General features: G+C 42.6%; 1 protein-coding gene across 1 annotated transcript; it reads right to left on the bottom strand.

The window, feature by feature from the left end:
* Positions 1 to 3,712: 3,712 nt before the first annotated feature.
* On the bottom strand, positions 3,713 to 4,945 carry LOC109212235 (EID1-like F-box protein 3). The gene is given in 2 exon segments (XM_019375862.1): positions 3,713 to 4,572; positions 4,574 to 4,945. Coding segments are annotated over 2 exon segments (870 nt in total). The 3' UTR covers positions 3,713 to 4,074.
* Positions 4,946 to 24,177: the final 19,232 nt, after the last annotated feature.

The raw sequence follows: 24,177 nt of genomic DNA, 5'->3' as shown, positions 1-24,177 counted from the left end.
ATCTTGGAGATGGGATAGAGTTGACTGTTATTACAGACATGCAAAAGGTAACTTATATTCTGTTAACTGTGTTGTTCAAATCTGTTAATATGTTTATTTTTTTAACTGTTTATATTCTAACCATTTATCTTTTATATGTTGTAGGGACTTGACAAAGCAATCAGTGAGGTCCTCCCACAGGCAGAACATATGATGCGTGCCAGGCACATCCTAGCAAACTGGTCAAAAAAATGGAGAGGCACTAAGAGAAGGAACTATTTTTGGAGATGTGCTAGGTCAACTTATGAACAAGAGAAAGAAAAATCTTGATCACATGGAGAAACTAGGAGATAAAATAGTTGAGGACTTGCTATACTATAACAAAGAAAGGTGGTGCAAGGTGTATTTCAAGTATTTCAGCAATTGTGACAGTGTTGACAACAATATGGCCGAAACTTTCAATTTTTGGATATTGGGGCTAATGCACAAGACAATCATCACAATTCTTGAAGAGATTAGGGTGAAGATGATGATAAGGATAGCACAAATGAGGGATTTCTGTGATACTTGGATCAGTGACATTTCTCCAATGGCACTGTAGGTGTTGCAGGAGAATAGAACAAAATCAATGAAAAGTGTGGTGCACTGGAATGGTCAATATGGTTATGAAGTGAAGGAAGGACACGCCAGTAAGCATAAAGTGAATCTGAACATGCTAACCTGCACTTGTAGAGCTTGGATGCTGAAGGGTATACCATGTGCTCATGCTATAGCTGCTATCATTTCAAGAAATTGGAGCCAGTTAACTGCATTGCACATTAGTACCATATGGAGACTTATATGAAAACATACAGTCATTTTCTTCAGCCTGTTCAAAATATGGAGATGTGGCCACAATCACAAAACCCTTCAGTTATACCACCAGAAGTAAGAGTAATGCCTGGCAAGCCCAAGAAAGTGAGAAGGAAGGAACAGTCAGAAAACAAAACAGGAAAGCTTTACAAAAGAGGTACACGGATAACTGTATCAATTGTCACGCTAAAGGCCATAACAAGAAAGGTTGTCACAAGGCTACACAAGGTACTGCAAGATCAGCTGGTGGTGCAAAGTCATCAAGTGTTGGTTCTTCATCAACACCTTCAGTTCAAAATATACCAAAAATAGGAACATGAACAGGAAGAGGAAGACCAAGAGGTTCAACAAAACATGTTATTACTCTGAAGTTACTTCTATAGACTGCATATTTGTAGGTCTATTTTATGTTTAACCTCTTAATAATTTGCACTTTTTATAGGATATTGCTACTGGTATAGGAAGAGGGACACCCTATAAAAGGCCAAGAATTGTTGGTATGAGAATTCTACAAACAGAAAGTGGAGCTTCCATCTATAATGTAAGCATATAATGTTAACTGTGACTATGAACTCATTTTGATCAAACTTTGATGTAACCTAACTAAGTTTGTTCCTGTGAATATAGCCTGGCATATCAACTGTGCCTATGAATTCTGCAGTAGTGACTGGAGATATTGGACACAAACCAAGAATAGGGGTGAAATGGAAAGGTAAAGAAGCTATCAGCTCGAGGAATCTTCAACATATTCAAGCTAAGAAAAGAATGGAGACAAGGTCAAAGGCATCTGAAAGAGTTCGTTTGAGCCAAACAAGTTCATCAGCCCCCACAATCAACTGTCCAGTAGATATTAGAACATCAGTGTTTTTGTTTGCCTTTTGACAGTTGGTATATGTAAAGAGAATATGAATTTTTGTTTTGGTATGTAACTATATTCAGCAATTACTGAAAGTTTCTAAGTCTATGGTATTATGTGCAGCTATGACTGTTGATTTGTAGGTCTATTACTGGAAATGATATGCAGCAACGACTGCAATTTTGTTAAGTCAGTTTCTGTATTTTTATGTTGAAGTCTGTTTTTATGCAATATTCAGCTTTTCTGTTTAAGTGTGATGCAAAGTTGTTAATTTGTTTTCTGCATAAATATGCTGCTAATATACAACAGTGACTGCAAAGTTCTTGATTTGTTTTTCTGCATAATTATGTTGCTAATATGCAGCAGTGACTGCAGATTTCTAAGTCAATATAAAGCCTGCATTTGTAACAGGCATATTGCCAATTTTCACAACACAAACTATATCAACAAGGTGCATTATATTACAACAAAAGTTACACCAAATTTTTACAAAATATGCTGCAATTTTGTTAAGCAACACTAAAGTTACTACTGCCACAACAGATCCTAAGGCAACTTCATTGAATGATTCTTCACATATACTAGATGAAACCAATAGCTTAGAACTATAACACATCCACACAACACAAAAAACCAAAGTACTTTTTCCCTAATCTTGGACTTAACCGAACTGATCATCCACTTCTTCTCCCTTCCTTTCATCTTCTCAATCTCTCCCTCCAACTTCTCTAGTTGCATCTCTATCTTCCTTTCCACTTGTTTTTTTCCCCTAGGCTTCTCAACACTTCCAATGCACTTTCAAGTTCACCAATTTTCTCCACCAGTTTAGGAATAACAAATTTAGATCTTGGATCAATTTCTACATCCCTCCAACGCCAAAAAATCACAAGATCTTGGACCGTACAATGATGAAACATAAGAAATTAATTAAAGCTCAATCAGTGAAAGCTTCAACTAATTTACAAAAATTAAACTTACCCTATAGTATGGACACACCCAATATCTTCAACCGGGGTTCCGAGGGGTCCAAAAAGTCATTATCGGCAGCACATAACCATGATTGTAGCGCACTTCTTCATTCAACCCAGGATCATCATCTTTCATGCAAAGCCTAGCCAAGTTAGTTGATCGCATTGTCGATTAAGCCCTAAAATCAAATGAACCACTCAAATAAGAAGAAATTTGAAACACTCAATAAGCTCTAAAATCAGATGAACCAAAAGATCATAGAGAAGAATAATGCTTTGATTCAGATAATAGGATTCGGAATTGTAGGTCTTGGCCAGAATTTGTGAGTAATTGAAGGAGAGAGAATTAAGGTTCTTGAAGAAGAGAAGAAGAATTGGATCGGATTTTACCGTTGGGTCCCCTTATAAAGTAAAGAATCTCTTTTACCGTTGGGTCTATTTATTTATAATGATTTTTCTTTTCTTTTTTTTTTTAATTCATTTTGTCCGTTAATTTTAGTATAAAACGCGTTCACATATCAAATGTTTCCACGCGCTGGATCTAGGGTCATGGAGGGTGAAACAAAATTCATTTGGAATGTGTTTAGGAGGTAAAAGAACACCTGTTTAGTTAAAGTGTTCAAACCCGTTTTTTGGACAATTTTAATGGGGTCTTTATGTATTTTGCCTACTTACAACAAAAACTTTGCTTCAATTGCTGAACCACACGCCACCTAAGTGTGCCAGTCGATTCTTTTCCGTTAGATATCAGCTATTTCAGCTCAATTTTTCTTTCTTATTTGTTGTTTCATATGCATAACAAGTTAAGTTGACTCGGTCTTGGTTTTCCTTTTTCGATTTCCTTTTCTTTTGACATTCTTTGACTTTTAACTTCTCCTTTGGGGCTTTCAAATTCTCGGTTGAACTTCTTATCCCGCAGCGTTTCTTTTTCCCTTACCCTTCCAGGAAATATATATGGTAAACACAATTAATTGGCTAATGTCGAAGTCACAATATTTGGACTGGACTTTAGCGATGAACAAAAAAGATAATTCTTAACGCAGAAATTTAAGCCAACAATGAATTATAAACTGAAACCAAACCGAAAAACCCACCAAATAAACTGAAAATTCTGATTCAATTCTTATTCTTAACATAACAACAGGCTAAACTACAAAAACTTTCCCTTGTCCCTTCTTCCTTCTCTTTTTGAAATTCCTGGTTGGAAAGTCAGGGGATGATCAGGAACTTGTATGCCTGTATGTCTCCAGGTCAAAAAATAGCTACCGGAAAAGCACGTGTTCTGGTGGCGGATCTAGCTCATAACTTATGGGTTCATCGAATCAACAGTAAATGATCGAATTCAAACCTAGAAAGTTTAAATCTCGCATTCACTTTTGTCTGATGATAGATTTCTTCCATCAAGAAGTAAGCCCAATTTTAGACCATTGAGAGACCCATTTGTCCATTTCTTACAATCTGATTCCCGCGAAAAAAATATTCGCCGTCAAAAGCTTCCTCGCTGCTATCTTCGCCTTCATCTTCATCTTCATCACCAATTTTTTCTTCGCCTTCATCGGACGATAAAGGAACCAGCCAACAAGCTCCGTGTAAATGCCCATTCACACACAAAGAGTACTCTAACCCACTCTCCATCGAACCAAGCCGCCGCGCCGCACTTTTCGGAACGAGCCGAGCCGCCGTCATGCTCCAAACCCGCGCCCCACAAAACAGACATTTAATTCTCTCTTCAAGCTCCACCTGTCTTCTAATCAAACACGCCCTTGTCCTAGACCTCATAAATCCCAAAAATACCCCTCTAAATATCCCCAAATCGTCATCCTTATCCCCTGTTGGATGCTCACATGGATCACTTACGTACAGCAAATCATTTCTACATTTCTTCACCAGAAAACTCCGACCGGAGGTTTTTGAAAAAACGGGATGTTTTTACGAAGTGACCCGGTGCCGGTTCGCCCATTTGAAAATGTTGGCTAGACCGGCATCCGTTGCAGAAAAACATCAATTTAGCCATAGCTTGCCATCCAATTCTGCCGCTAGGCGAACCGTCAGTTAACGCCGTTATCATTTGCGCAGCACGATACACACACATCTCTCTCCAGAGAATCTTTTTTGCTACTACACGGAGCTTTCTGTTAACACGCGACATTTGACAGAGTGTACGGATATCCCAATTAAGCGACGCAAAGACGGGGATAAGAATCCTCTCATCGTAGATTCCAGAACCTTCCGATTCCGACGACTCCCCGACTGAATTGAACAACCATTTTTTACTGTGGTTGTTACTCATTCTTATTTTTCCGAAGGGTATCTGGTCGGTTACTGGCAAAGGCACTTATATAAATGGCTACTATATATATATATATATATATATATATATATATATATATATATATAAAAATTAACTGCCTATCATTACCCTAACAAATAGAAAAATGTTGCTACGTGGAGCTGTTTCTATATATATAAATTAACTGCCTATCATTACCCTAAAAATAGAAAAATGTTGCTACGTGGAGCTGTTTCATTGGATGATACAGACAATTGTGGATATGATATTTCTTAGGTCAAAGTAAGTGTGTGGAAGCAAGTGAGGATCTAGGCGACACATGTCCTTAATTAAACATATTGTTTGGGGCTCGAAAATATCTCAAGGTATACGTGTCATGGCGCTGAATATCTAACAATATAAATATTTGTAGCGCTTTCAGCAAGTGATATGGTTACAAGTGTGTATTGGTACAAGCTTACACGTTTAATTTTTTGGACTTGTTTACCGTACCGGCTGAAGTCCAAAGAAAAAGATAGACATCATGTCCTATTATGGATTGAGTATTATAAAACACGGTGTCTTTTGAATTTTTTTGTACTAGTAATTTAATTGAAAGATATTTCTGAAGTGCCTAAGATGTAAGGGGTCGTTTGGTACGAGGTACAAGCTTTTAAAGAACAAAAACGCTGACACTGTTTGGGCCACGAAACTAAGCCCAGAACATGAGGAGAGGGTCCAGAAACCACGCCAGAGGTGATTCTGACCAGGCCACCCATCTGGGCCAATGCCGGGACCAATTGCTACTAAGGCCTACTGATCCTCTCGAAAACACTTAACAACAATTGAATAAATCCTGGAAATTAAATACTAACTAACCATACCAAAGAGTAATTAAATCAAATTATACAAATTGGATAATTAAAATAAATTTACACAACTCTAATCATAATAACTCAACAATCCTTGTATCTTGCTAATTATCAGTGGTGGCTTCATAGGAAAAAAAAAAGCACCCCGATCTTCTGCTAAGGCAATCTATTCCAGCCCATGTGATTTTATAATTCCAAAAAAACAGTATTTGCATTTACAAGGATAGTTACAGAGCTAGCTTGCAAATCTGCATCCAACTTATCACAATTGAAACAAATGAAACAAACAGTTAGGATTCAAATGATTATAACCTTTCATGATTTCAACACACAAGGAAAAATCATAGAAAAGACATGCCAATATAAGGTGGAATAAGATGTAGGATTAAATTTATACCTTATTTGGTTTCAAGTATAAATTTATCCTGAATAAATTTATACCTCTTAATCCAGGATAAACTATCTTATATCACTTTATCCCGTTAAATGAGATTAATTTATCCCATTCCTCACTTGGTATAAATTAGTCCCGGAATTATAATCCCAATATAATTTAGTGTGCGTACCAAATCATCCCTAAGTGGTTGATCTGCGTTCTTCCTAGAAATAAGATCCTCACTTTGTCAAAAGTTGAGACATATGTAGTTCATCAGTGGTAGAAAGAGGTAAAGAATTTTGACAAAAATTATCACAACTCAAAAGTTCAAAACTTCGTAGGCCAAAAGTTTTTTTTCACTTTGCTTACGAATCTCAGGTTTCCATTTCTTTGACGGGCGAAGTGCAGCAATAGCTATTTTAAGACCGCTATTTAAAATATATTCATAATTTATAAAAATTAGCTATTTCAGGGCATAAGGTTCGAACTTCTGGGGTAAAAATTTCCAAATTTTATGACACGATGTCCTGAAGTTTGACTTTTGAGGTTTAAACTCTAGGACGTTGTGCCTTGAGGTATGAGCGAAATTGGCTTAAATACATTATAAACTGTAGATATATTTTAAACATCATGCTTAAAAGTGACTACCTAGTGTCATTTCCACTTCTTTGACCAACCTGTGCAACAAGGCCCATATATTTGCCTCAGCCCAATCTGAGGAGTATCAAGAGAGAATTCTCGCAGAACATTGGCAATAAATGACCAAATTCCTGCACGTAGGAAGCCTTTATTCAGCACAATCGGGATGGTTGATCTGTCAAACGGACAGATTGAATCGGATCGGATATTGACGGCCGAAGTGGATAATGAAAAATAGATAAATTAACCGATACGACTCATATCTAATACGGATAGAAAATATATTAACCATCGGATAATATGGATATCCATGGCTTCTTGAATATGATCACTTTTGGGAGAATTTCTAGCCTCTCAAACTTGAGGAACCCCCAATTTGAATCGTTGCAAATTTAAAAATTAAACCCATTGGTTATCTATTAGTTATCCATTTTTAAGTTGGATAATATAGTTCTTATCCATATTGGACCAATTTTTAAAAAGTTCATTATCCAACCCATATTTATGTTGGGATCGAAATAATATGGTGCATGCGGAAACTAACAATACAAAGCTTGGTGGACGATAAATCAGACGACAAAAGAAAAATATACTAAACTAAGCATAATAGTTTATAATGGTTTGGTAAATTTATCTACATATGATAAAACTAATAAAAAAGAAGAAAAACTAACGAGAGAAAAATCCCCCCTAAACAAAACTCTTTAATGACTACATTGTGGATATTTTTTTGTGCTCTTGTGAGAAGTAGAGATCCTTAATTTATAGATGTGCAAAACTTGTCTTCCAAGAAAAGGATAAGACATATTAAGAAGATTTAATCCTTTTAGGAGTTTTTTTCCATTCGTTCAAGAAAGAGAGTCCTAATAGAATATAAATTCAGGGCAAAGTCCTAACAATCTCCCCCTTGGCCTGAATTTTCTTGACAAAGTTGATTCACTTTCTTCACATAATATTCATCACTGCTGCTTGCCATGATTAAAAATCGGTATAGGTTGAAAATCTTGGTATTGGTTAAAAGAAGTCCAAGTATGGGTTAAAAGGAGCCCACGTGTTAAGAATAAATATGGGGTAAAAGAAGCTCATGCATTAAAAAGAAGCGTGGGTTAAAACTGGCATTGGAACTCATGCGTTGCAAGTAGGCATGACTTAAAACCAGCTTTGGTTAAAAGCGACCAAAATATGGGTTAGAAAGAGTTTTTATTCCAATAAAGATGCAACAGCAGACGTTTTGAATACAATTGTGATTGAAAATTTATCTCCACATGTAGCATCACATTCAAACTTTTTTTTTGAATAAAATCTTCGTTATCGTCTTGATCTAAAGACGTATTGAATCTGTCTTCAACCTCGTTCAACCATTGGCTCTGATACCACTTGTTGGGATCGAAATAACATGGTGCACGCGAAAACCAACAATACAAAAGCTTGGTGGACGATAAATTAGTCGACAAAAGAAAAATATACTAAACTAAGCATAATAGTTTATAATGGTTTGGTCAATTGATCTACATATGATAAAACTAATATAAAAGAAGAAAAACTAACGAGATAAAAATCTCCCCCTAAACAAAACTCTTTAACGACTACATTACGGATATATTTTTGTGCTCTTGTGAGAAGTAGAGATCCTTAATTTATAGATGTGCAAAACTTGTCTTTCAAGAAAAGGATAAGACATATTAAGGAGATTTAATCCTTTTAGGAGTCTTTTTCATTCGTTCAAGAAAGAGAGTCCTAATAGATTAGAAATTCAGGGCAAAGTCCTAACAATTTAGTGGATAATATGGATAGATAACTATTTTTGTTATCCATCTTGCCACACTGGTTGAGCTGAAAGATGCATGAGATCATTAGATAGTCAGAGGCGGAGCTAGAATATTAAGTGCGGGTATGGACGAATTCGGTAGTTGTCGTTTAAACCTTGCATTTATGTTAGAAAATCTATTAAAAATTTTTAATTGTGAATTCTGAATTTAATGAGTGAATTCTGAATTTAATGACAAATTCAAAATCCATAAACTTCGAATTTTGGTTCTAGCAATATAAATGGGCCGCCGCCTTTGAGTCCACTCATACTGCTTTTTGTTGAGCTTGTTTTCTTTTTTGATGTGTGTGAATGAATATATTGTCGGAATATCAGTTACGTAGGTGAGACGGTAAACCTCTCACCCTTTACTTAATCCTTTTATTTTCATGTTCCTTTGATACCGAAAAGGATGTATCTAAATGGTTTTTGTTTTAGGTCCAATTTTATCAATCTTTTATGAGTGATTGTAGGGCTGTCAAATTTTGTCCAAGCCTAAATGACCCGTCTAATCCGTTTAAGATTGGGCTGGTTATTGACTCGCTCATTTATTGAACTAACTCTTCTTGACTCAGCACATTACAACCCATTTAAAGTTGGTTGATTTTCTCAAATTGATCGATGAGTAACTTTGCCAAAATATCTTAGAAATAAATTTATTTTTTTGATTGATATGTTATATATGACCATAACAAAAGAAAAATGGTCTTATTTAGTAATTATGCAATTCATAAGAAAACAGCATATATTAAATATTAACTAAAGATTGATAAGAGTTGTGTGGGTTGGGCTATGACCCAAATTTTAGTTCATCTTGACCCAACCCATCTTATCCTAAGTAGCTTTTGGGCGGGTCAAATTATTGATTCAGCTTCTTTTGACTCGCCCAAAATTAACCCAACCCGCCCATTTAACACCCTTACACCCTAAGTGATTGACTGATTGTAACATACTAATTGCCTAGTAGTAGCAATTTACATATTACTATCAATACTTCTTTATATGACATATTTGTTGCTCCCAAACGCACACGCAAGTATACGTGATCGACAAGTAATATAGGATTGTAAGTCCAGATGTTGTACCCACAGGGGCTTGTGATTAACTATCAACTAAATTAAACCAAATAATTAATCTATTGAAGCGAATCCTAACGTATGAATATTTAACTAAAATTAATCTAGAGTAACAAATTAAGAGATTAAAGAAAACAACGACAAGCTTAAAGACGAATTTAATGTAAGTGAATATTTTAGAACTATGGGTTAGCTAACAATTCCGTTGAGTTTTTCACTTAAATCGTCTAATTAATTTATCTGGTTTATTGGTTGACACGGTTAATATTGCTCGTAGCCTTCTCCGAAGTACAACTCGCCTATTCAAGCTAACCTAATGCCTATATTCCCATGGAATTAGGATTAACAAGAACACATTAATAATTTATGTTTAGTAACCAAGCAAGGCGATTAGGTATATTCCTATCCTAACCGCAAATCCGCCCCCCCTCCCCTCCCCCCCCAGAGTTAAGATCTTGCTCTACTCAATCTTATATGCAATCTAGAATTCCCTCTCCCGAGTTCAATCCTAGATTCGTAGATAGTATTCAATTGGTGATCAAGCAATCAAATAATTAAGCACAAGATTAAATAAATAAACCAATATGATAAAATAATAAGAACAATTCAAGCTTCAAACCATAACATTCATGTAGTACCCAAAACTCTAGAACTAATAAACTATGAAATTAAAGGAAGAGAAGAGAAGAGAAACTAGTTTGAAGCCTCCTCCAAGCGTGGTGTGTGTTCCCCCACGTGAATTCTCCTTCAAAGTGTGTTAGATATCCTCCAAATTAGGTTTAGGACCCCTTTTATATGAGCTGGAACCGTGTAGGGCCGAAATAACCTTGTCCCGAGAAATAGAAAAAAACCCCGCAACACAGCGTCCAGGCCAGCGCTACCTGGCGCTAAAACCAGTAAGTTTTTTCGTGCAATGCCTTAAATCCTTGTTTTGAATTCACGTATTGCTCTTCCTTTTCGAATGATAAAATTCAATTGGTTGTCTCCACTTGGGGGACAAAACCCAAAGGGCGTCCCCCCTTTTTTTATTATTTTAATTTTTTTTCGTTTCTTTCGCATTTTATTCAATTTTGCTCCAAATCTTTTCATTTCCGCACAGTCGCACTGCTTTATTCCTACACAGTTGAGATATAATATTAAGCATAAAATGATATAATTAATACTCAAAAAACAATTAAAAAGTGCTAGAACATGAGGCAACAATGGAAAAATATATGATTTTTGGCCGAACATCAATATTGAAGACATTATTGTAGACAAAAAATTTCTTAAATTTCAATGTATCCTACATATGCTAGATAAAATAAATTAGTTCAATGAGCGAACTTTTGCTCTTTATCCTTTCCTATACTGTCGATCATGGTGTGAAAGTATGTCACGACCCTAAAACGGACCCGGTCGTGATGGCGCCTATCGTGAAACTAGGCCAGCCGACACAAACCCCAAACTAACCAGAGATTCATTATAAGACATTTAAAGTCAATAATTAGCTAAAAATCCCATAATATAAGTCAAAATAGACAATGCGGAAACATAACACAGCCCGACATCGGGGTGTCACCAGTCATGAGCAACTACAACTCGTCTCGGAATAAGAAATGACAACATAGTCTGAAAAATAAAATACTAAGACAGTCTGAATAAGATAGGAAGGAGAAGCACTGGGCTGCGAACGCCAAACAGCTACCTAGTCAACTCCGGAGGCCTGTTGGAAGGCTAATCAGCACTCGCTATCGCAACCCGAGACTCTTGGATCTATACACAAGGTGCAGGGAGTAATGTGAGTACGCCAACTCAGTAAGTAATAAAAGTAAAAGCAGCTGAGCAGTAAGAAAACACGTAAACCACGTCATAACGCTACAGCAAACAATATAAGTCCAGAACAATGCAGTAAAATAATAAAACTCGTGCAAAGACAACTCAGTTTAGTAAAACCTTTTAAAAATATTTTTCAATAGTCTCAAACGAGTGATGAAAACAGTGAGTAAAAGGGTAGAAACGTAATATCCCCTTGGGCAAAACAAGTATCAAAATCTGCCCCTCGGGCATAATATCAACAGAACCAGCCCCTCGGGCATAATATCAACAGAACCAGCCCCTCGGGCTACCTCACAATCACTCGTATCAGCCCCTCGGGCAATAACATGAAACAACAGCAGCCCCTCGGGCAATATCACATCACACACACTGGGTACCCGCGCTCACTGGGGGTGTACAGACTCCGGAGGGGCTCCTACAGCCCAAGCTCTATCACAAGCCATCTCGTGGCATAACAAATCAGGCCCTCGGCCTCTCATGTATCACAAGTCAGTGTAACACGCTGCGGCGCGCAGCCCGATCCTATAACATCCTCACAACACAGGCCCTCGGCCTCACTCTGTCAGAACTCACTCAAGCCCCTCGGGCAAACAATAAAACAAGTACTCGGCTCAAAATATCACTTATAACCTCAAAAGGAGTAAATAAAACCCGAGTTATGAAATCACTGAAAGCATAGCAAAACTGAGTGTAAATATTATCAAAACAGTGAGGAAAAAAAGTAGTAAAAAGCCCCTAAGGGTCCAAACAATCGGCACAAGGCCCAAACAAGACATTTAGCCCCAAACATGGTAATATTTCCAAAATACAATGATATTAAACAGTGTTCAATCAAATACACGACTTAACAGTCGTACAGGACGGACCAAGTCACAATCCCCAATGGTGCACGACCCCACGCTCGTCATCTAGCGTGTGCGTCACCTCAAAATAGCATAACGATGTGAAATCCGGGGTTTCATACCCTCAGGACAACGTTTACAATCATTACTTACCTCAATCCGGTCCAACTCTAGCCCGCGATGCCCTTGCCTCTCGAATCGGCCTCAACACGCATCGAATTTATCCAAAATCGGAGTCATAACATCAAATAGGCTAAAGGAACAAAACCCACTCGAAAATAACCAATTTACACCAAAAATCCCGAAATTGACCAATCCCGACTACCGGACTCACGTCTCGAAATCCATTAAAAGTCACATCAATATAATCCTTACATTCTCACGATTTCATACGTATCAAATATACCAAAATCCGACCACAAACGACCCCTCAAATTCCTAATCAAAGGTCTCCAGTTTCAAGCCCTAGTTCTTCAATTTTTAACCCTTAGTTTCCATAAATTCCAAGTCTAATCAGTAAGAATATGCCATAGGATCGAGTTTTAGGTTCAACAATCTTACCTCAAAGAAGTTCCCTTGAATTCCCTCTTCAAAATCTCCCAAAAAGCTCTAAAACCGACTAAAAAATGGTGAAATAAAGCTGAAAATCGCGAAGGAAACCTTATATAGGTTCTGGCCCAGGGATTCCGCACCTGTGGCCTTAAACACGCACCTGCGTGACCGCAACTGCGGTCCAATGGTCGCACCTGCGGAAGTCACTTATCCGCTCAAAACCGCATCTGCGATCAAATATCCGCACCTGCGCCATCGCAGGTGCGCTCAGATCTCCGCTTCTGCGGCTCCTGCCCTTCACCACCTTGGTCGCATCTGCGGCCCTTGAAACACATCTGTGGTGTCGCACCTGCAGTCCCCAAGCTGCAGGTGCGGAAACAACAGGAGCAGAAAAATTCTACAGCTGCTCCAAAAATTCAAACTCCCCGGCAACCATCCAAATCCATCCTCCCCTCTTAAACAAACGCTTATCCTCGAACGGGTCAACAAACATACCTGAAGCCTCAAATAGGTGAGGATATCTGCTCCGCATCTCCCGCTCGGTCTCCCAGGTAGCCTCCTCCACGGGCCGACCTCTCCACTGCACTTTCACTGACGCTATATCCTTTGATCTTAACATTCGAACCTGACGCTCCTAAATGGCTGCTGGCTCCACATCATAAGTCATTTTACCATCTAACTGAACCGTGCTGAAATCCAAAACATGAGACGGGTCACCAATATACTTTCAGAGCATAGAAACATGAAATACCGGATGCACAGTCGACAAGCTGGGTGGCAAAGCAAGCTCATAAGCCACCTCCCCGATCCTCCGAAGCACCTCAAAAGGCCCAATGAACCGAGGACTCAATTTACCCTTCTTCCCAAATCTCATAACACCCTTCATGGGTGAAACCTTCAATAGAACCTTCTCCCCAACCATATAGGACACATCACGAACCTTCCTGTCAGCATAACTCTTTTGTCTCGACTGCGCTGTCGAAGCCGCTCCTGGATCACCTTCACCTTGTCTAAAGCATCCTGCACCAAGTTTGTACGGAAAAGCGTAGCATCACCTGGCTCAAACCAACCAACTTGAGATCTACACCGTCTCCCATACAAAGCCTCATATGGAGCCATCTGAATACTCGACTGATAACTGTTGTTATAAGCAAATTCCGCGAGCGGTAGAAACTGATCCCATGGACCACCGAAGTTAATGACACAAGCGCGTAACATGTCCTCCAATATCTGAATAGTGCGCTCGGACTGCCCGTCCGTCTGAGGGTGAAAAGCTGTGCTCAACTCAACCTGAGTACCCAACTCTCTCTGAACGGCCCTCCAAAACTACGAAGTGAACTGAGTGCCTCTATCCGAAATGATGGAAACCGGGACACCATGCAAGCGAACAATCTCTCGGATATAGATCTCCGCCCACCGCTCTGAAGAATAGGTAGTACAAACAAGAATGAAGTGCGCGGACTTGGTCAGCCGATCCACAATCACCCAAATAGCATCGAACTTCTTCAAAGTCCGTGGGAGCCCAACTATAAAGTCCATGGTGATCCGCTCCCACTTACACTCTGGAATATCCATCTGCTGAAGCAAGCCACCCGGTCTCTGATGTTCATATTTCACCTGCTGACAATTGAGACACCGAGCTACAAATCCCACAGTATCCTTCTTCATTCTCCTCCACCAATAATGTTGTCTTAGATCCTGATACATCTTCGCGGCACCCGGATGAATAGAATACCGCGATCTATGGGCCTCCTCCAGAATCAACTCCCGAAGCCCATCCACATTGGCACACATATCCGGCCTGCATCCTCAACACCCCATCATCACCAATAGTCACATCTCTGGCATCGTCGTGCTGAACTCTGTCCTTAAGGACAAGCAAGTGAGGATCATCATACTGGAGCTCTCTGATGCGATCAAACAAGGAAGACCGAGAAACCACACAAGCTAAGACCCGACTAGGCTCCGAAATATCCAACCTCACAAACCTATTGGCCAACGCCTGAACATCAACTGCAAGAGGTCTCTCCCCAACAGGAATATATGCCAAACAACCCATACTCACCGCCTTCCTACTCAAAGCATCGGCCACTACATTGGCCTTCCCCGGATGGTACAAAATAGTAATATCATAGTCCTTTAGCAGCTCCAACCATCTCCGCTGCCTCAAATTGAGATCCTTCTGCTTGAACAAGTGCTGGAGGCTACGATGATCAGTAAACACCTCGCAAGACATACCATACAGATAATGCCTCCAAATCTTCAACGCGTGAACAATGGCAGCCAACTCTGGATCATGAACAGGGTAGTTCTTCTCATGGGGCTTCAACTGACGAGAAGCATAAGCAATAACTCTACCCTCCTGCATCAACACACATCCAATACCCACTCTCGAAGCATCACAATACACTGTATATGAACCTGAAGCTGATGACAAAACTAACGCTGGAGCTGTGGTCAAGGCAGTCTTGAGCTTCTGAAAGCTCGCCTCACACTCATCCGGCCACTGGAATGGAGCACCCTTCTGAGTCAATTTGGTCAAGGGTGATACAGATGAAAATCCCTGAATAAACCGACGGTAATAACCCGCCAATCCAAGAAAACCGCGAATCTCTGTGGCTGAGGACGACCTGGGCCAACTCTGAACCACCTCTATCTTCTTCGGGTCAACCTGAATACCCTCACTGGACACCACTTGCCCCAAGAAAGCCACTGAACTGAGCCAAATCTCATATTTGGAGAACTTTGCATAAAGCTTCTCCTCCCTCAATCTCTGCAACATAACTCTCAAATGCTCCGCGTGCTCCTCCTGAATACGCGAGTATACCAGAATATCATCAATGAAAACAATAACGAACGAGTCGAGATAAGGCTGGAACACGTTGTTCATCAAATACATGAACACTGCTGGGGCATTGGTCAGTCCAAAAGACATAACAAGGAACTCGTAATGACCATATCGGGTCCTGAAAGCTGTCTTATGAATATCCGAGTCCCTGATCTTCAATTGGTGATACCCTGAACGGAGATCAATCTTGGAGAACACCCTCACTCCCTGAAGCTGGTCAAATAAATCATCGATACGAGGCAAAGGATACTTGTTTTTTATTGTGACCTTGTTCAACTGCCTGTAATTAATGCACATCCTCATAGTGCCATCCTTCTTCTTCACAAATAAGACAGGCTCACCCCACGGCGACACACTAGGCCGAATGAACCCCTTATCAAGGAGTTCCGGAAGCTGCTCCTTCAACTCCGCTGGTGCCATACGATATGGAGGAATAGAAATGGGCTAAGTTCCCGGCACCAGATCAATACCAAAATCAATATCCTTGTCCGGTGGCATGCCTGGCAGGTCTGCAGGAAACACATCGGGAAAATCCCTCACTACTGGAATAGAATCAATGCTGGGAGTCTCTGCACTGACATCCCTCACAAATGCTAAGTATGAAAGACAACCTTTCCCAACCATCTGCTGGGCCTTCAGAAATGAAATCACCCTACTGGGAACAAAATCAGTCTAACCTCGCCACTCAATCTGTGGCACACCCGGCATAGCCAACGTCACTGTCTTAGCATGACACTCCAGAATTGCACGACACGGAGATAGCCAGTCCATGCCTAATATCACATCGAAATCCACTATACAAAGTAACAGAAGGTCCACTCGGGTCTCCAAACCCTCAATAGTCACCACACACGACCGATATACGCGGTCTACAACAACAGTATCGCCCACCGGAGTAGATACACGAACAGATGAAACAAGAGACTCACGGGGCATATCCAAATAACGAGCACATAGGAATAAGTGGAGCCAGGATCAAATAACACAGATGCATCTCCGTGGCAGATTAAGACAATACCTGTAATCACAGCATCTGAAGCAACATCAATGGGTCTAGCTGGAAGTGCATAGAAACGGGCCTGACCGCCACCTGATCGACCTCCCCCTCTAGGGCGACCCCTAGCTGACTGTCCTCCACCCCTAGCTGGCTGGGCGGGTGGTGAAGTAACTGGTGCTGAAGTCGAGGGTTGACTCATCTGCCGAGATGAACCCTCAAGACGACGAGGACACTGCCTCCACATATGCCCCAACTCCTACACTCGTAAGAACTCCCTGGTACTGGAGACGGGGACTGAAGGGAACCCCTAGCACAAGGATGACTAGCAGAAGAACCTGGCATAGAAGAGCCCTGAACTGATGGAGCACGGGACAAACTCTGGGCTGGAAGGGCACTGAGTGAGGAATGACCCTGCTGAGAACTGTGAGAACCATGGCCCGATGATGCCCCACGATAACCTGGGCGAGCTGACTGAGCATGCCTGAATGGTCAGCCTCTACCGTGCTGGAACTAACCCCCATGATGAGTACCACTGAATCCACCCTGACTACGAGGCCTCTTAGCCTCCCTCTCAATCCTATCCTGACCACGAACCATCTCAATCTGTCGAGCTATGTCAACAACCTCATCAAAAGTAGCACCAGATACTCTCTCTCTGGTCATAAGCAACCGAAGCTGAAAACCGAGGCCATCTATAAACCTCCCGATCCTCTCTCGATCTGTGGGAACCAACCAGACCGCATGACGAGCCAACTCAGAGAACCGCATCTCATACTGTGAAACAGATCTATCACCCTGACGAAGCTGCTCGAACTGCCTGCGCAGCTCCTCTCGGCGAGACTCGGGTACAAACTTCTCCAGGAAGAGAATGGAGAATTGCTGCCAAGAAAGGGGCGCTACGTCAGCCGGCCTACGCCTCCCGTAAGCCTCCCACCATCTAAGTGCAGCCCTTGAAAACTGGAAAGTAGTGAACGAGACCCCACTGGTCTCCAAAATACCCGCAGTCCAAAGCATCCTCTGACACTTGTCTCAGAAACCCTGGGCATCCTCGCCCTCTGCACCACTGAATGTCGGAGGCTGAAGTCTCCCAAACCTCTCCAATCTGTACTGCTCGTCCTCTAGCATAACCGAAGCTACATAACCCTGAGCAGTTGCAACCGGCTGGGCTGGTGGTGCCTCCGGTGTCTGCAATCCCTGAACAACCTGCTCGGGTGTGCGGGCGGCAGGAGTCTGAGTGCCTTCCCCGGCCTGAGAAGTGGCTGCGGTAGTAGAAACTGCGACCGCCTAAGCAAGACTAGTGCACACGGTCAAGATCCGAGCCAAAGTCTCCTGAAGACCCGGAATGACAATAGGCATAGCCGGTGCCTGAGCTGGTGCTGCTGGAGCGTCCATAACTGGACCTGATCCTGAACTGGGGCTACAGTGGATCTGCCGGTGCTGCCCTAGCTGCTGTGCGGGCTACACCCCTGCCCCTACCACGGCCTTGACCGCATCCTCGGCCTTTAGTGGCCCCATCTGGTAGTACTGGTGGTTGTCCATCCTGACCGGTAGCGCGTATCCTCACCATCTGTGAGAGAATAGAATAACAGAAGTTTAGTACTAGAATCAACAGATTCGCACGACAGGAATTCAAGAATATGAAGTTTTCCTAAAGGTTCTGCAGCCTCCCGAGGATAAATACAGACGTCTCCGTACCGATCCGCGAGACTCTACTAAACCTGCTCATGACTCGTGAGCCTATGTAACCTAGGCTCTGATACCAACTTGTCATGACCCTAAAACGGACCCGATCGTGATGGCGCTTATCGTGAAACTAGGCCAGCCGACACAAACCCCAAACCAACCAGAAATTCATTATAAGACATTAAAGTCAATAATTAGCTAAAAATCCCATAATATAAGTCAAAATAGACAATGCGTAAACATAACACAGCCCGACATCGGGGTGTCACCAGTCATGAGCAACTACAACTCATCTCGGAATAAGAAATCACAACATAGTCTGAGAAAAATAAAATATTAAGACAGCCTGAATAAGATAGGAAGGAGAAGCACTGGGCTGCGAACGCCAAGCAGCTTCCTAGTCAACTCCGTAGGCCTGTTGGAAGGCTAATCAGCACTCGCTATCGCGACCCGAGACTCCTCGATCTGCACACAAGGTGCAGGGAGTAATGTGAGTACGCCAACTCAGTAAGTAATAAAAGTAAAAGTAGCTGAGCAGTAAGAAAATACGTAAACCACGTCATAACGCTGCAACAAACAGTATAAGTCCAGAACAATGCAGTAAAACAATAAAACTCATGCAAAGACAACTCAGTTCAGTAAAACCTTTGTATACGGTGAAATCGGAGGGTTCAATTTTCGACCATTACGACGCCTCAGGAGCAATGTTTCCAAGGGCTCGAGGCCACGATCGGATCTTATCTCGGGGACATCAGTGTCTAGCCTCGAGGCAACGCAAATCGGCGATTACGGTGGAATAGTGGGAAGTTCCCTAGGCGCACAACTGAGGCTGACAAAGCCTAGAGGTCTAGCCCTGACCCGTATCTGGGCAGTAGGTGGCTATGCCTGCCCCATATCTTTGTAATTAATGCTTTGGTACTACGTTGGGATTCTCCTCCTATATAAAGGGGGTCCCTGTCATTTTGTAAACATCTGTTGCTCCATATTAAAATATACAAGAACACACACTCTCTTGAGTTCATTACTTCATTTATTGCTTATATTCACTGTGTTCTATTTATTGTTCATCATTTATTGCTCATTATTGGCCACAAAGAGCCGCCTTTGATTTCATTCTATCTCTTAGTCGCCCATCAACTATCCCCGATAGCTCCCAGCCAAGCCTTAGACTCCACCCCGAGATCCTCGAATAAGCAAGCTCGAGGCCCCGACTATTAGTCATTCGGCCTGGTTATCTCCTTGCTCCCAAGCTCTAATATCGTTTCTAAGTCTTTCACGTAGCATCAACTGCTTAACAACCGGCATAAAAATAGATCACGTATTTTTAGAATCCCATAATCAAATTTAATTGTTATTACCATTTTCGCGGTAAACAGTTTGGCGCGCCCATCTCGGCTCCGCTACGGCGCACTGGTAACTTCTTTTCTTGTAAACATATTTCGAATCAGACATATGCTTGTGAATCCAGGTAGCTCTACCAATATTATCAAGTCGAAGGTGACAGAGCAGCTCGAACTGCCTAACCAAACTATGCCTGCCTTTCGAAGTCCTGAACGGACCCAACTGGGCGAACAAAACAACGAAAGTGGAAACCGCCGTACCGGTCAATATGGTCGGCGCGGCCCGAAACACCAGTATCTCCACCGTCAAGAGGGCTGAAGGATAAACAAACAGTGAAATAGTGATAGCAAACTACATCTTCGGCTAAATCCGACTAAACAAAGCGGAAGACCGTACCGCACCCTCATCACAAGCGACCGAAATATATCAGGGCTCGAAACATCGCTGACACATTCTACACTAAGGTATGACTGCCCTCCGATTCTTTCAATTTTACCCTATGCTAACTTGAGTGCAGGTACCCAATCAAAGCGGCCGAAGCACTTCTCGAAGGCCTTAGGTTTCGAAAGCATGCGTTGACTCTTTTCCTTCGCCCGAGTTTTTATCCCAACAAGGGTTTTACTGGCAAGGTTTTTAACGAGGCAACACCTATATGCTACCTAAGGAAAACTCAACGAGTATTCAAGGCTTCTTTTGCAATCAACCTCGAATACTGGGGGGGCATCCCCTGGAATATCACTTTCTCGGAGAAACTAAGACATGCTGAACAGGGTCTTGATAGAAAATACAATGTACCGGGCCAAACGGTCGAAAGAACCGTGCTCGCATAGAATAACCGAGCCTTCAACAGCAAAGACATGTATGCTCAAGCAATCGAAGATTAATTTCAAGAAGCATTTTGCATCTCAAAGAAGCACGGTACTTTTGCAAAAACGGCTCCTCCGTCAAAAAACGTCCAGAACCCTCAGGGACTACCTGAACGACCTTCGGATTGGAGCTCCAAACTCATAAGCCCTCAACGAGGCAACATAAAAATCAAGAAATGGCTCCAAAGCCAAAAATGCCCCGAACACTCGGGGACTGGCGTCAAAAACTCAAAGCCACATGACCTCCAGATTGGAGACTCCGGAATCGTAAGACCTCAATCGAGGCAGCACCAAGTTTGCAAGTACTGGCTCCCGAGCCGAGAAATCCCCGATAACTCAGGGACTGTCGTCAAATCGCCATCTCCATCGTAATGGCTCCCGAGCCGAAAAATCCCCGATAACTCGGGGATTATCGCCAATCGCCACCAATCAAAAACCTGAGTCCATAAGACCCCGAGCGGGCAGACTCGATCTCGTAAGACCTACATAAGGCAACGATGACATCTGTAAGACCTCTAGCAAGGCATGAAGCATACTTGTACCAAGTATCCAAAACTGTAAGACCTCAAAGGCATGTAAAACTTGTAAGACCTTACTAAAGGCATAAACCTGATCTCAAAGTTAAGGCTATATATCGAACTTGTAAGACCCCTAAAAGGCATACCCTCGATATAGACGCCGAAACTACTTCATTCGAGACTTAAAAGGCTCCAGCTGAACACAAACGACTACGGTCGAAAGGCTGTACCAGCCAAACTAACGCAACTCGGGGACGCCCGACCGTCGCTACAAAATCACAGGCCTTCAATTACTTCGAATCTACTTCGAAAAGAACCGGTTAAACAGGCTACCCTCGACATAGGCAAAAGAGCTTCGACCACGTCGGCCCCCAAACACCGGCTTCGAGATACTCAGCCTCCGAGCTGAACCTCCCGAGGTGCTCGATCATTGCCATACAACGACTCGCAATCGAGGTTTTTTACTAAACCGTCGAAGAGTCAGGGAAACACTTCCAAAAAATCCTTATCGAGGAATAAATAAAGCCTACATAAAAGGTCGCATCGACCCAAGGCGTAGGAGCCATTGTCGCTAGCCCACACAAAAGGTCACATCAACCCAAGCGTAAGTGCCATTGTCGCCAGCTCACACAAATGGTCGCACCGACCCAAAGCGTAAGAGCCACTGTCGCCAGCTTTAAATTCAAAAACTTGAGGGTCGAATGAGCTCGAATAGAAACCCGATTCGGAGAGTGAACCCAAAACAGTTAACTAAATCTGCCTAAGAGCAAAAGTGTAAGATCTGTTGTCGCCAGCTTACACTAAAAAGTCGCATCGACCAAAAGCGTAAGAGCCTACGGGCCAGCCCAATGAGCCTCAAGGCCATGCTACGAATCTAAGGATTCCTTCTAACTCAAATACCAACTCATCTGGCTATATTCAAGACAGGAAGAGATACAGAAGAAATAAAACCACAAGGTTTCCTTTCTTACATATATACGAAAAAACACAAGCTCCATTTACAACATACTCTGAAAATACTACATACAGAATCAGAAAAGGAAATCTACGTTCCCCTTGGGGACTACGGCCCATCAGCATCATCCTCGCTATCCTCGGCGTCGGATAGAAGTGACCTAGCACCTCGTTCGTCCGCCCTCGCCCGCTTCACCTCTCCCGAGAGGTCGAAACCCCTAGCATAGATCTCCTCGAGGGTTTCCCTTCGAGACTTACACCGAGAATATTCCTTGCTCCTGCCCTCACGGTCAAGAATCCTTCTCAGCTCAACTTGAGCATCGGCAGCGTCCTTCAAATAGACCGCCACTTTCTGGTCGGCCTTAGTTCGGCTCATTACAGCTTTAGCCCGGGCGTCCACAACCTCGGCCTTTATCTTTAAAAGCTCGGACTCGAGCTTCATAATCATGTCTGTTCGAACCAAGTTATTATCACGAGCTAAGCGAAGTTGAACCTCAAAGGCAGAGGCTTTGCCCAGAGCGCCCTTTTTCGCCGGGCGTGAGCGTCCGCCCGAGCCTCTAACTCGTCATACTGGCGCTTGACTCGGCCAACTTCGTTCCGAAGGCGCTCCAGGTCTTCCGTCTTTTTCTGCAACTGAAATAAATGAGACATTAGCCTCAGGAGCTAGAATAAAGAACGCACACTCGCTCGGAACAAAAACTACCTGCTCCTTCAAATAGCTCTCATAATTCAAGCTCCGACTCGCCTCATACTGTAAGCGTGCCAGCTCTACTTCCCTTTCATCACAAAGGAGCCTAAGGGATTTCTCCTCATCCAGAACTTCTCGAAGCTTGGCCTCGCAGCGAAGCAGCTCGGACTTAAGCTTGTCAAAAGCCTGCAAAGGAAAACTCAATAAGGAAGGGAAGGCACGAAACTCGGAGGGCATGTGCCAAAACTCACCGCATAGTGAAGTTGCTGGGCTTCCTCGAAGGTCGAGCGCACATCTACTAACCCGGCTCCCTTAGCTCCGAAAGGGCCGACCCCGGTCGAGGCACGGTCGCTGGGCACATACGATTCCGGATCTTGAGTATCCCTCGAAGTACCTCCGATGGAAAAAGAGGACGACAGTGGAGGAGAAACCGCCTTTCTAAAACCAGAAATCACGGGCGTGGCAGGCTGAGTCGATACCTCTACTTCGGGACCCCAGTCCAGGCTCACCTTGCTTTGAGCACCATTGCCCTACAAAGGTACCTCCTGCTTATTATTGTCATTCTTTAGCCTAGAAGCTAGCAACCTTTCTCCCTTTCCAAAGGGGCACGACCTCGCTTAGAAGGCTCCCCGATGCCTGCAATAACAGGGTTAGTACGCAGAAAGAGAGAGCATTTTTCCAACTGAGAAAAGGGAAGGGAGCGAATCGCACAACACATACCATGATGTTTTACCTCCCATCGGCCCCTAGACAAAGCTCGCCACTTACGCACGTCGCGGGTCGAGTGGGCCGCCAACTCCCGAGCCCAATTTGGCAGATCAGGGACCTTGCGCGGTGTCCACGAAATCGCTGCAGAAAAGGGAAAGAAAGCACATTTACGGAACACCCCTTCACCGTAATTAAAAAGCTACGAAGGCACGAGTGTACCACTTACGTGTATAATTCCATTCCTCAGGGAATGGCACATACTCCACGGGGATGATATCAACAGTCCGCACTCGGACAAATCGACTTATCCACTCCCGATCTCCGTCTTCTTCGTCATCAATGACGAAAGGCGTGGCCGACCGGCAACGTAAGGTTAACAGACCCCTATGGTTAAAAGGTCGGTACAACCTGATAAGGTGACTGAGCGTGAATTCAAGCCCCGCCTTCTCCGCAAGGAACCTCATCATCAATACTATCCGCCAAAATGACGGATGAATATGCACCAAGGTGACCCGGTATTTCCGACAGAAATCAAGCACGACCCTATCAGGGGGACCTAGCGTGAAGGGGTACGTATATACGTTCAAAAACCCCTCAGCATGGTCCATAGCGCTCTCTCCCGGGGAAGTACACGCAATACTACTTTCTCCCCCCATCCATAGTCTCTC

The sequence above is a fragment of the Nicotiana attenuata genome, unplaced genomic scaffold, assembly GCF_001879085.1.
Source record: "Nicotiana attenuata strain UT unplaced genomic scaffold, NIATTr2, whole genome shotgun sequence".
Taxonomy (NCBI): domain Eukaryota; kingdom Viridiplantae; phylum Streptophyta; class Magnoliopsida; order Solanales; family Solanaceae; genus Nicotiana; species Nicotiana attenuata.
This window is presented reverse-complemented; position numbering and strand designations above follow the sequence as displayed.